General features: G+C 41.5%; 1 protein-coding gene across 9 annotated transcripts; it reads left to right on the plus strand.

Moving 5' to 3' along the window:
* Positions 1–227: 227 nt before the first annotated feature.
* Positions 228–13,067, plus strand: washc2c (WASH complex subunit 2C). Of its 9 annotated transcripts, none has more exons than XM_034681882.1 (31): positions 228–722; positions 1,503–1,646; positions 1,810–1,974; positions 2,156–2,224; positions 2,372–2,545; positions 2,649–2,742; positions 2,826–2,887; positions 2,974–3,030; positions 3,117–3,215; positions 3,307–3,391; positions 3,570–3,629; positions 3,764–3,885; positions 3,995–4,085; positions 4,195–4,248; positions 4,351–4,533; positions 4,615–4,772; positions 4,881–4,991; positions 5,414–5,506; positions 5,595–5,696; positions 6,015–6,122; positions 6,211–6,380; positions 6,487–6,604; positions 6,866–7,300; positions 7,409–7,537; positions 7,673–7,774; positions 7,904–7,978; positions 8,089–8,148; positions 8,588–8,815; positions 9,554–10,249; positions 10,342–10,513; positions 12,372–13,067. In XM_034681882.1, exons 2-31 carry the CDS (start codon positions 1,503–1,505, stop codon positions 12,515–12,517), a joined length of 4,362 nt encoding a protein of 1,453 aa, XP_034537773.1. In that variant the 5' UTR covers positions 228–722; the 3' UTR covers positions 12,518–13,067. The 9 variants fall into 9 exon arrangements, with proteins under 9 accessions (XP_034537773.1, XP_034537770.1, XP_034537772.1 ...); XM_034681879.1 differs by having other exon boundaries at positions 228–383; positions 4,195–4,251; XM_034681881.1 differs by having other exon boundaries at positions 228–383.
* Positions 13,068–14,029: the final 962 nt, after the last annotated feature.

A 14,029-nucleotide genomic window follows, 5' to 3' on the forward strand; every position in this document is an offset into this window, starting at 1 on the left:
AATTCTGACTTTAATCTCAGAATAATAATTTAAAAAATAAATGTTGACCTTAATTATTATTTTTTTCAATGGCCCTAATGCTCTCCCGTACCATAGACTGTATATATATATTTTTACAGTCTATGATATAAACATTCAATTTATATGACTTTATGGAAATGAGTTCCGGCTCTCTCTCTCTTCATTTGGTTTGTTCCACTCCGCCCCACTTTCACACGGTCGCTAGGCAACGCTAGTCAGGTGACTGTCTGCAGACAGAACATGGCTGACCTGTCAGAAGACCAATGAGGAAAAGGCCAAATTTAGCATAATCGATCATACTTTTCACGCCGTACTGACCACTGTTGACTGTCGTGGACAGCAATTGACCACGGGCATTCAAGGTGAGTACGAGAGCGCTTCAATTCGGATTAAAATAGTTCCGTGTGTTGCTCGTTTCAGCTGAAGCTAACGTTCGTAAAGCTAGCTAGCTGCTAGCCAAACAGTCCTCGCTCTCTCCAGCAGATACAAGTCTAATGGATGTGAAAGCTCGCAGGAGGAAATAGGATTTGGGTAACTTTGTACGGCCACAACAAGTTGGCTTCCGCAATGTTGTAACATTATTAACAAAACACACGTTTGCTGTTTCGCAAGTGAATAAACGAGTTATGAGTGAAAGGGACACCGTCGTTAGAAGTAGAGGAATTCATTAACGGTGTTTCAGTGATTGCAGACCTACGTCGGTATGTACACACACACACACACACACACACACACACACACACTCTCACACTCTCACACACTCACACACTCACACTCACACAGACCCCCATATTAGCATCAACTCAGAGGCTCAGTTGATTTTGCATTGTAATCTGTTAGTTTTTGGTACATTGACATACAATCAGACATCGCAGACAAAACATGGACACATCATCAAAACAGGGAGGAATGATCGTCGTGCCAAACAGAGGCGAGATATAAACCTTTGAACAGGGAGCTGTCCTTTACATTGATCGTTTGGTGAGCTGGAGGCATCGTCCTTGATTTATTTAGACCTGCTGATAGTCTGATTGTGGAGACATGCCAAAGTCCTGTCACTGATCTTCCTTTCTGTATCTTACTATTGTTCTAGTTATATTAGAGCAAGATAAAAGGCCAAGAAATCAAGCTGAAGAATGCTTTTGATGAAGGTTGCTTCTTGAAACTTGTGCAGTTTTTTGTTGTCTGCCATCATTTTGGGGATGAAGCAAATGTTGGGAATCCATGAGATATATCTCCAAGTCAGTTCATCATCAGAACTGTGACAATGAGCAAGAAGTTTTTCTAGACTTGATTACCCTCAGGCGTTATATGCCTTATTTCAAGATGATCAAAAGTCACTACAGTTAGTCTTTGCTTCATTCAAACACTTTTAGTTGTTAACCTTTAGTTGAGAAACATTTTCTTTCAGCTTGAAGTTGTTGTTGTTGAGCCTTTCTGAATGATCAATCAATAGAATAATAACAACAATCTGATTGCAGATGAGCGAGTTTCCGGAAGGAATAGCTAATGGGCCGAGCAGGGGCAAACACTTACAGAAAGATGGCCACATTTGGGAGAGGCCGTGGACTCTTGAAGAGATGCGGCAAAACAGTGCCAACTGGTCCCTGGCAGCTGACTCAGGGGTGAGTTTAAAACTACCTCCTTGTTTATGAATAAAAAACATCTGTGATTGTTATTACCTTCTCTCCTGTAATCTGATTATTGCTTTAAAACTAACTTACAGGTATTTGAATATACATACACATATAACTGTGGCTATATTTTTTGTGTTTCTTTTCTTGACAGCTCTTCCTCTTCCTCCAAGACTTCTCCCAGAGGATGCTGTCGAAGACACATGAGATTGAAAAGCAGATGGACAGTCTGATCCGTGACACCAAGGCCACAGACAGCTGCTTGCACTCTGTGTTCAACGACTTCCTCATGCTTTCCAATACCCAGTTTATAGAAAATGTAATGTTTCAAATTGAATTTCTTTTTGTTCTCCTTCATTGTGCTTGTTATTTTTCAACTTCAATGATTTAGTGTTTGTTTACTCAACGGAACCCAAAGTGTTGCAGGGTGTCCTATAGTAATCTAAACATGATATAATCCAACTAACAAGAGAGTCTTCTTTCATTGTGTCCTGTTTCAGAGAGTGTATGATGAAGAGGTGGAGGAGACTGTCTCTAAGGCTGAAGCTTTTGAAAAGCAGCCTGAGCAGGTATAAAGAATTCATCCTTCCTTTCTACTCTAAGCATTTCTGGTACAACTGACAACACTGGCCAACCATTTTAATACTTCATAATGCTTTTCAAGCCCCATAGAAGTTTTCCATAAACCTCAAAGTCTTTTTTGTTTTCCCTTGAAGGAGAAGACTCGGGAGCAGAAAGAGGCAGAGTTGATCCCAAAGATGCATGCGGCTGTGAACTATGGTTTAAGTGTGTTGGAGTCAGCCTTTGAGCATCTGGACATCAAAGCAGGAAACTCTGACTCAGAGGATGATGACCTCACTGACAGAGTGGAGGCCATCCTGGAGCCCAAGGTTTGCTCTTCATCTTTAATTTAGGACAGCTGCAATAACTGTAGACATGTATGAAATGATGCATCTTCATAGCACTGTTCTTCCTTCCTTCCTTGTCTTGTAGGATCTCTATGTAGACAGGCCGCTTCCATATCTGATTGGTTCCCAGGCCTTCATGGAACAGGAAGATGTTGGACTTGGTGACCTCTCAAGTGATGGTTAGATACTCAATTCAGCTTTTATATGCTCTCACACATTAGTGTTTATTTTTCTTCATGTGTGGGTGTGCTTATCTTTCCAGAGATGTCAGTTGACAGCGACAGAGACAGTGTGATTGAGAGCGATGATGAAAAAGAAGCGGACGTAAGACCCTTCTCTTCTTTATTTCTAATGCACGTTGGTTACAAAATTCAACGCCTGATTGTTTCCATGTTTTTTTTATTGGTCAGCAGTCTGATGATGACTTTATTCAGGAGGAGGATGAAGATCACAATAATCTCAAGAAGGTAAGCTGGCTGAACACCCACCAACTTGACAAATATGTGAAACGAACGACTTCATCATTTTATAACCTGCTCACTCACTTACCTAGAAGTCATCCATGTTGAGTTATGATGACGATGAGGAAGAGGAGGACGAGGATTCAGACATATTTGGAGAATCGGACAGGGATGATGATGAGGACTCAAAGGTGAAACACGTTGAGCAGTTCAGAGGTGAAATATTTCCAATGTGTTGCTACCTCAGAGTCATTGAACTTCTCTTTGGCTGTTTTTACTCAGAACACAGGCCCGTCTTCTTTTGCTGACGAGCTGGCCGCCCGGATCAAAGGTGAACCAATCAAAAAGCCGGAGGCAGATCGAGCATGTAAGTCACTGCTGTTCTCAAGTCATTGATAGCATATCATCTTTCTCCTCATTTACATTCCATGTTTTTGCCTTGCACTTGTCAAATTTCATAGACAGCAAGAACGTTTATATTTGTGATTTAATGCTAAGCACCATCTCTGCATGTGCATGCTCATGGGTTTTGTGTTTCTTGAAAGCAATTACATCTAAGAAGAAGACTAAAGGCAAAAAGGAAACAAAACCCGTAAAGCCTCAGGGTAGGACTTTCATCCGTCATCAAATACAAACATTCAAACATTCTTTGTGTTTACTTTTGCATGAGTCAATCCCACAGAAGCTCCGGTGTATTCTTTCCGCTACTCAATACTATTTATGTGCTCCGAAACAACAGCTGAAGAGGACAGTGATGACATATTTAAGCCGCCAAAGATGGATGAAGACGATCTCTCCCCGTTTGGTGGGAAAAGCGGCCTCTTCAGTGGAGGGAAGGGTCTGTTTGACGATGATGATGAGGTATATTCAGCCAAATGATCGTTAGATTCCTTCTTATTAAGTTCATGTTACATAAACCCTGGGCTGTAGCTTTTGATTTGATTTGTGCTGTATGTGTTCTGTCATTCAGGGGGATCTTTTCTCTGAGGCACCTAAACCTCCTGTAGCTGAAGAGAAAAAGGCTTTGACTGAAAGCTTGAAAACCACAGTTCAAGCTCCAGGTAAGGTCAGACTTTATAGGGCAATATGCAGGAACGTATCTACGTCAAGATGGTTTGAAAGTTTGCGAGGAAAAAAGTAAAAGATTGCCACTTTCTTTTTCTGTCTAAGAATCTGACAAACCTGCAAAGAAGATCCCAGCTGGTGCCGTTTCAATATTTCCAGGTAGTAGCATCTACTTCCATTTGCTTGTACGACACCTTATAAAACATCATTCACAACATCTTCTTCATCATCCTTAACCGAACCAAATTTGTCTCTCCCCAGATACCAACCTGTTCAGTTCAGGGAACGACTCTGATCCAGTGGAGAACAAGGAGAATGGTTCTGGCCCCAAACCGGTTCCTACAGCAGCTGGTGTTGGTGGAGGAGGAGGTGGGCTGTTTGATGATGAGGAGGAGGAAGAGGATGACTTCTTCAGTGGTAAAAGCCTGAAGAAACCTGACCCTGGTAAGTGTCTAAGAACAGGCAGCTCAGTGCTACTACAGTCTTAAGTTCTCTTTGAGTTGACTGTTGTTCCTTCCTTTTCAGCCGTACAGGAGAAATCCAAACCCAAGAAAGCTATTGACCTTTTTGATGAGGATGATGAGGATGGGGACATATTCAGTGAGAAGAACAGCGTGTCTGCTCCAGCTCAGAGCAAGAAGGAGGTGGTGATGGAGGAGCCGGTAAAACATCCTGAGAAAAAGGTAAAGATTAACATATTTGTTACTTAATTTCTGTTTAGAATATCACTCATGGTGGATTTTGTGGTCTGTGGAGGATCATTGCATGTCTGTCTGTGTCTCTATGTCTAGCTGCCAGCTGGAGCTATTTCTATGTTTGGTCCTGGGACTAAAAACGTGCTCATTGAGGGCCTGAAAAAACGGCAGCAGTCAACCAGCGAGGAATCTGAGAAATCTGAGGAGGTCTGAAAGGAGCATTGTCTAACAATCTAACAATACACTCCGTACAAAGTCCCATTTGGTTTGTTTTCACAAGATAAGTGGCAGATTTTGCACTGAAAAAAGAGTCTGTTAAAGCTTCAATAACCACACTGTGCACAGGCTGTATGGCCCATATGATAGAGGACTTTGAACTGCCTTGTAACAAACTCTGAGCAGGCTGCCTCAGAATGTTTTCAGTCCATATCCCTGTCGTTAGAGTCAACGCCAAATTTGATTTAGTTTTGAGTGAACTTCTGCCCTTTACATCTGTTGACACCATCCAGTTCTCTTTGGTCCATACCAGTGTTTTCTTTCAAAACATAACCCACATACTCTATAACAGAGGGTTACGCGTGAAAATAACTGTATAAATTGAATTTCCTTCAACATGTTGTGTATTTCAGAACGGAGCTGCTCCAGATGTCGGGAAGTCTGCCGTCAAGCCCTCTCCTAAACCGCAGAGCAGAGGCCTGTTCTCTGATGATGAAGACACACCGGTAAGGCTCTCAGTCTTCACCACAAAAACATGAGGAATACAGCATCAATAACTTTTAACCACACTCAATATGTATCTGCAATCTGCAGCCATTTCCAACCCTCCCTAAGAGCCAGTCCAAGCCTGAATTTTCAAGCCAGAACAAAACCGGCAAGGCGCCTTTGTCTTTCTTCGATGATGAAGAGGATGAGGTAAAATGACTTAACACAAATGTGTTTCTCGCACCAACACAGTTAAATGATGCCTCTTGACATATTTTATTATAACCCCTTTTCCACCAAGTCAGTGCCAGGGCTGGTCCGGAGCCAGCGCCTAATCTGGAACCAGTTCCTTGTGTTTCGACCACATTAGAACCGGCCTTAAACCGGAAAAAAAACGATTCCAGAGTAGCACCAACTCCTTGCAGGGCTAGAAGAAACAAGTCCAGAATTAGCACCAGGGCTACTTTAGTGGAAAAGGGGTACTTGTGCATCAAGTACTGTGCAATAATCAGATTATTTTTCCTGCAGGATCTGTTTGCATCTGCAGCAAAATCTAAACCAAAACCTAACCAAGCTAAAGCCTCCACACCACAGCCCAGTAAGGCTGTGTCCAGCTTGCTCTTCAGTGATGATGAGGTATGCATTAACTTTGCTGCACGCTTCATGTTATATTGATAGGAAGGATCAGTATGAGGTTTTATTTTTGTGAATGTTTGAATTGCAGGACCAGTGGATAAGCTCTAAAAGTAGTCCAGAGAAGCCTGAGGTCAAGACAGGAGGGATGAAGCCCAGTGCCAGTGCTCCCTCCAGTCTCCCCAGTGCCAAAACGTCTCACAAAAGTAGCCTCTTCGACGATGACGATGACGACCTGTTTGCTCCAACAAAAGAGTCAAGGTCTTTCTCTTCACTGGAAACAATAACTTTCATCATACTTCACAGAGTTATATTTTTTGCTGTCTGAATCCTCACCCTTTCTCTTGTTATGTTTCTCCTCATACAGTCAGAAGAAGCCTCAGAGAGTGGCTCTCTTGTTTGAAGACGAGGGTGATGAAGATAAAGGATCTTTCTTTGGCATCAAACCTGCCGTCAACACAAACACTGCAGCCGCAGCTTCTAAAGTAAGTGCTCTAACTTATTTATTGTATTTTCAAATAGTATGTGAAAAACAATGTTTTTTTGAAGCTATCCTCCATAAAGCCTTGAAAAGTTTTTTAAATCTAAATCATATAGAGCCTTCAATTAAGCAAAAATACGACCTCAGATGTGAGCTCTGAGACTGAACAGTAGTATATAGAACTAGGTTCAGGTAATTTATGACATCATTTAATCTGCATAAGTGCCTAGACTTAGATTGATTCTTTTAACGCCTGTTTTTACAGACACCTAATGTGGTCTCTCAGCCACCCTCTGTGATGGAGAAACCAGAGGAGGCTGCAGCGCCCAGGACGGACGATAAGCCTCCAGAGCAGGTGAAATCTGCGCCAAAGACCCCTGAGCTGCCCCCGTCATCGTCGCCCTCACCACAGAGCAGTGAAAGTAAAAAGAAACCTGCCGGAGCAGTCAGCATTTTTGGCGGAATTGACATATTTGCAAGCAAGCAGACAAAGAGCCCATTGTTGGATGAAAGTGACCACGATGACAGCTTTCCCGCCAAGGATAGCCCACCGCTAACCGTCAAGAAGGAGGAGAAGAAAGAAGAGAAAGTGAAAACAAACACTGTCAGTCTATTTGATGATGAAGAGGAGGAAGAGGATTCAGACTGGAATGACCCCATATTCACGCCCAGTAAACCTGCAGTAAAAAACACACTTAAGGTTAGTATGTTTTATGGTTAACCTTTGAACAGTGACCAATCAACTCAGCTGCATTAGCACACTGTTTGCCACAGTTCATATGTTGAAATGTGTCTTTTTTTTTCCTAGCCTGCAGAAGAGAGACAACAAACAAAGAGCACAGGTGTGTTCCAGGACGAGGAGCTGCTGTTCAGTCACACGCAGCAGAAAGACAATGACCCCGATGTCGATCTCTTTGCCACCTCAGGAAAAGCAGCGGTCAGTTCACCAGACTCTCTTATCTGCTTGAATCTGTTCTGTTCTGGTAACATGTTTAACTGAGCTGCATACTGTGTCCAAATGCACGTGTTCCACTTCGCTAGGAAAGACACATGACTGTGTGTTTCTTTTTAGAGCTCCAAGCCCAGCTCTGCGAAGCCGGCATCACAGAGTCTGTTTGCGAATGACGATGAGGACGACCTCTTTGGCCCCACCAAGCCCAAAGCTCCTCCTCCGGTAGACATTGAAGTACTTTTAAAGTGGTTTTGAGCTAAGCTGGATTCCTGCATAACTCAGCTCAGAGTTTTAGGTCAGTAAGAGAACTTTTATCCTTCTCTTGTTTTTCTGTTTCCTCTCTAATTCCAGAAAGTGGCTGAGAAGCCCAGTAAACCTGTTGATAGAGCACCACTAGCAAGTCCAGAATCTGTAGCAGAGATCAAGGTAAGGGTAACTCAAGCACCATCATGCACTTCTTTATTCATTCATTTGTTTTTTTACCGTTTAATTTAAGGCCTTCAAAGCTCTGAACCTGCTGTAATCTGACCACACAGAAACCTGCCCCAAGTGTTGTAAAACCTAAAGATTCCTCATCCAGGATTGGGAAACTTCAAGTAATATTTTTTTTTCTTTAAAGTTCTTCATTTCTGACATTTCCGTCTGATTTCCCCTGAGGAAGGATTTTTCTCTTTCCCCTTGAACGGTTTCTTCTCTCTGGACTTTTTTCATATTTCAACCTAAGAGCTTGGCTTTGGTGCCGCATGACTTCCAAAAGGAACTTTGTCATCGTTTTGATTAGATTTTTCCATACTGGAAGAATTTGCTCCCTTCATCACTCAAGTAACTGCATCTTGCTCTCACCTTGTTTCCATCTACAGTCCTGGCTTTATTCTCCTCTGAATGATCTGCTGCTTGGAACCTCTCTGAGAAACAGAGAGGCTGAAATTTGCAGTTTCCACACTTTCAAATGTACAAAGCCAACATTTTGAACAGTTGAAACCGTCCGGATCCCTGGTGGCTTTTATTTACTGCTGTACCTAATCTCATTTTCAGGCCAATCTGATGATCAACCCTGCTGCTTTGCTGCCTGGTGCTGTCCCCACTTTTCTAGGGGCTACAGCTGCATCACCTGGCACAGGCCCCAGCTCCTCTTCAGGGGTGTCCAGCTCTAGCCTGAGCCCCAGCCCTGTCACAACTCCTTTAGGTGCCCAGCCAGACAGCGAAGGAGCCGTGAGCTTTGAAACTCCAGTCCAAGTTGCAACACTTCTGAGCGCACACAAGGTGGGCATTTGGTCCTGAAATATGTTTGATGACTTCAAGTATGTTTTACTGTCGATATAGCCTTGATTTGTCTTGTGGTATCCAAACAAAGAAGATGGTTAAACTAAAACTGCTGCTAAACCATAGGAGCAGAAAAGCAGCATACATGACACATATTTTGTATTCTCTGCACTGTCTACCTCTTCACAGTAGAATTAACTATAAGGGCTTTTGATTGGTTAAAACATTTGTGATGGTTTTAGTACTCTTAACTTATCAGATTTGCCTCCTTCGGGGTGGCCTAGCAGTCTAAGCGTGCCCCATATACAGATGCTGTAGTCCTCGTTGTAGAGCTTGCTAGTTTGAAACCTGGCCTCGACCGTTTGCTGCATGCAAAAAGAGATTTGCCTACTGCCTCTGAACAATCTTGAGCCCTAGTGTCTTCTGACAGGGGAGTTTTTAATCATTCCACAAATTCAGAACAAAAGCCTCAGTATCCATGCACATTTAGCATTTACAATTATTGAAGTCTAGTTCTTTTATTTCATTTGTTTATTCATCTCTTTATTTACTTTGTTTGTAGTTTGGCCCTAAATTGAGCTGCATTATTATTTTTCCTTTAAGTCATTCGTCGTGTTTGGGTCAGTTATTCTTATGTGAAGCACTTGGTTTTGCAGAAACTTGTATGAAAATGTCTTCATAATTAAAGTGAGATTGAACTGATTCATTGATTGTGATTGCAAATCCTCTGTCCTGCAGGGTCGTGCCAAAGGTTCAGCACAGCGGAGACCCCAGTCCAGAGCAGCCAGGCAACAATCAGCCCAGAGATCTGCAGTGAATGAAGAACAGACCCAAAGTGCAAACGCTCCTGTCCCGAACCCAAGTCTGACTGATTTAGTCTTACCTCCACCAGACAAGTCCAGCCAGGCCCCTGCGGGTCCAACACTACCTAACTCAGCTCCACCTACAGCCTTACCCGACTCCTCAAATTCTCAGTCCTCTCTTCCTGAGACCTCCCCGAGACCGTCTGCACTGACACTGCCAGTTTCCACAAACGATGAAAAGAAAGACTTGAGTAAAGACGGCAACAGTACAACAGTGCTGCCTTCTTCTGATGAGGATGACCTTTTTGGCTCAGACGGTCTGTTCGGTGTGACTAACACATCCGCCTCCAGACAAACCACCAAGACAACAGCACCTCCAGCCAGTAATGACGTAGGACTGACGACAGACAAGGACAAAAGCACACTCCCATCCATTTTTGATGACAACACTGACGACTTGTTCCAAAACATCAAGTCTAAGTCCTCGACTAAGAAGGCCAAGGCCTCTTCCTTTTTGGAGGATGACGATGATGAGGATATCTTTGGAGTGAGCAACAGCTCCACTCCCTCATCAACAAGCAGTAAAGACATGAAGAACAGCAGCACTTTTTCCAAACAGGACATCTTCCAGGTACCTTTCATTTCATCTTAATTATAAAGCTGTCAGGGTTTTCTGTGCCTTCATTTCTCTTCTTATTGATTTGTCTTCTTTATTTCCTCCAGGATGAAGTAACCATTGTGCCTAAAGCTGATAAAAAGCACAAAGAGAAGACCATTGATGCCAGCTTGTTTGACGACAACATTGACATTTTTGCTGATCTGACGGACTCAATAAAGCCTAAGCAGAAGTCCAAGACAAAGGGAGAGACCAAGTCAATATTTGACGATGACATGGGTAAGCAGCAATAAAACGTATGCTAGCGTTAGTGTGCAAACTATAGACATTAAAAGATCCAAAGAAATTGGAATTAGAGATATACGTAGATTAAAAGACAATAAAATGAAGAAAGAAAACTAGACATTAAAAAACACAGGCCAAGTCAAATCCCAAGTCCTGAAACATAGGACTTTGCTCAGCTCATGTACTTCTTCGCTGGTTAGACAGTCAATCATGTAGGATGGAAGGTTTAGAATATAGAATATGTTGCTTTTATTTCCCTCTTAGTAAGTTATTGTCTTTGGCTCCATGAAACTGTTAACCCTCACAATCCGGTGACAGAGTACACCAGCGAGGCATAAAGTAAGTCAGTCATAGCTCTCATGTCAAACTTAGATATAACCATCTGTTTGACCAGAACTTACACTAAGTGCCCCAAACCTGACTAACACCGGTCATAGCTGCACCCAGTCTTATCATGCGTGTTCACATGAACATTCCCTGAGTGGTGACAAGTAACAGACTTCTATCCACTCTCCCCTCCAATCAAAAAAACAGCAGAAGGTATGGATAACACAGCCTAAAGAAAACAATACAGAAAGGGAAAAATGGAAAGTCATAGATTTGTATGCAGAATGAAAAAACATTCTAACTGCGGAAGCAAACAACACAAACAACAAAGCAAACAGAAGCTCTCAGCAGGGAAAGTGTGGAGGTCCGTAACCAAAGCTGTCGATCGTTAAGCAGCTTATTCGCTGATATTTGGAGAGAATTCCCCTCTTTCATAAGACTGGGCAGCATTGACAGCTCAGTGCTGACAGATGTTTACGTGAAACCTTAGAGCAATCAGCACCTACAGGGTGGAGGACAGAACGCGGCTGAGGGGAGAACTCTTTCATTAGTTTAATCAGGGCTTACCTGACAAAATGAAACCTTAAAACCAGCTCATTAGTGTCTGATCATGGATTACTCTCTCTCTTATCTTAATGCACTTTCATTGATCATCCTGTAAACAAGGCATGCTGGCATCACCTTTTTTAAGTTCTGTGACTCTCATTTTTCTGTTTATTTGACTTTGAATAGGCCCACTAGTCTGACTTAAGACTTTGGCCTGCTCCTTCCTCAGTGTAAAGTTAGACACAAGCAGAGCTTATGTCTAGCTGGTGCACAGGGCTTAACTTTAGGTTAGTCGTTACCTTCGGCTCTAAGTCAGCCGTAAGGTTGCACTGAGATATACACTACCAGTCAAAAGTTTGGACACACCTTCTCATTCAATAGTTTTCATTTATTTTAATTAAATTTGAAATTGTAGATTAATACTGAAGACATCAAAACTATGAAATAATCTGGTTTTGCCATAATATAGTTTACAACAGTAGTCAAACCGGGCTATCCATTGAGTAATAACCCTACCTCTGAACAACACAACTGATGGTCTCATACACATTAAGAAGGCAAGTCATTCTACAAATGAACTCTTGAAAAGGCTTATGTTAATTAGAAACCATTCCAGGAGACCACTTCATGAAGCAGACTGAGAGAATACCAAGAGTGTGCAAAGCTGACATGAAGGAATAAGGGGGCTACTTTACAGAATCTAAAATATAAAACATATTCTGGTTTGTTTCAAAACTTTTTTGTTAATTAAATAATTCCATATGTTCTTTCATAGTTTTGATGTCTTTGGTAATAATCTACAGTGTTTCAAATAATTAATATAAATTCAAACCCTTGAATCAGAAGGTGTTTCCAAACTTTTGACTGGTAGTCTATGCCCAGCTGTTGCACTCGGCTGTAGGCGTCTGTCTTTGTATGCAGTTTTTGATTATGTCTTTGTTTACCATATATTTTGTCTGTCTCTCTCTTCTCCTCAAAGATGACATCTTCTCACCGAGCACGGTAAAAGCAGTCTCAAAAGCTCCCAGCAAATCAAAGAAGACACCGCCGTCTCAGGAGAGCACTACGGCGGCCGATTCAAGCAACATCTTTGATGATCCACTAAATGCTCTTGGTGGGAACTGATTGTTTCTGAGTAGCCAAATTTGTATAATTGTGAATTAAATCTTTTGTCAGTTGGTGGCTGAAAGATTGGAGATCGGATACACTGTTGATAGAGTATTTATTCGTATGAATTCATATAAATACTATGGCATATTTTTTGCAGATAAAGTCTCAAATGAAAATAATTCAAGTCATCTCCCGACAGCACTTCCAAAATCATCTCTGCATCAGATCTTACTATGTAACAGTTAATGTGTACTGTTAATCTTTATTATACATGATAGCACTTTATAAGCATACCCTATGCTTAGCCTCAAAGCCTGCAGAAATTAACAGTACATTTTTGTTTATTTTGAGTTGTTTATTGTTTGGCTTTTCCATGTTGAGATTCCATGTCTTTTGGTTTGTGCCATATAATGTTTATGAGAAATCAGTGTGTTTACTTAATGTCTTAGGCATTTTGACAATGTTTTTATTAATAGAAAGTTCATCAATTTCTTAACTTTGGCTGTGATAAAAAGGAAATTCATTTTTAATAACTAAAAAGAAACATATTTTATGCTATCTGAAATGTGTGTGATTATTTCAAATGCCCTTATATTCATGTGGTCTGTGACTAACTGGACCAAAACATGGTCTACACCTCTTATTATTTTCTTTATTTGTGTTTGGGGACAGTCTTATGAAACTAAAAGGCAGGAATTTAAGTTCCTTTTCTTTATTAGTTTTTGGGAAGAAGGTTTTAGCTGTTTGGAAATTCTCTATCAAATTATAAAGGCAAGTTTCTGAAAACCTTAAACTCACTGCATCCTTCTAGCTTCTCTCTTACTGTGTGTAGATTTTTTAAGCTTGTGGTTTTTCAGATTTAACGACCGACGGGGGACATTTTTAATAGTGTTTGGATGTTTTAGCTACTTTTTGGACACAGGAACCTTCTCAAGGAATAGGGGCTTTTAACTACTCAGTGTATTTCTACTGCTGGGAACAAAGTCTCAATAAAATACTATGCACTTTATTTAACTCCTTAAAAGGTCCCTACTGGAGGGTTAAGTGCTTCAGAAGGTACAGGGAATTAGGGACATGCTGCAGTGCTTAATATTACTGATTGGTCAAGTCATTGTAGTTGTACAACAGCAAGTAGATTGAGCATCTGCATGTGTGACCATACTACACTTAAATATTTACAACACTCTGAGGGAGTCGTGGCTGTCAGGTTCAACATATTTAAAGAAGGAGGGTACTTTGGTTAAAATAAAATAAGCTAATCATGGTGAGTTGTTGGTTATGTAATTAGTTTGGAGAAAGCTCTGCATCACTCCTGTCCTCGCCAGCCTATATTGGCTGCCAGTTTTTATCGTGTCGCTTTTAAGATTTTATTGATTACTTTTAAAATGTTAAATTGACAGGCCCCAAACTATTTAAGCAACATTTTAACCCCCTATGTGTCTGGGCAGCCCCTCAGGTCTTGGGATGCATCTCTGCTGGTTGTGCCAAGATCCCGCCTCAAAAACAAAAGGTGACAGGGCCTTTTCA

Source organism: Notolabrus celidotus, chromosome 4 (genome assembly GCF_009762535.1).
Source record: "Notolabrus celidotus isolate fNotCel1 chromosome 4, fNotCel1.pri, whole genome shotgun sequence".
Classification (NCBI taxonomy): Eukaryota; Metazoa; Chordata; class Actinopteri; order Labriformes; family Labridae; genus Notolabrus; species Notolabrus celidotus.

Coding starts and splice junctions, on each gene's coding strand:
- washc2c (XM_034681879.1), top strand. CDS start 1,503: ATGAGCGAGTTTCCGGAAGGAATAGCTAATGGGCCGAGCAGGGGCAAA. Junction 4,773..4,880: donor TAAAACATCCTGAGAAAAAG/GTAAAGATTAAC, acceptor CTCTATGTCTAG/CTGCCAGCTGGAGCTATTTC. Junction 6,123..6,210: donor TGCTCTTCAGTGATGATGAG/GTATGCATTAAC, acceptor TTTGAATTGCAG/GACCAGTGGATAAGCTCTAA.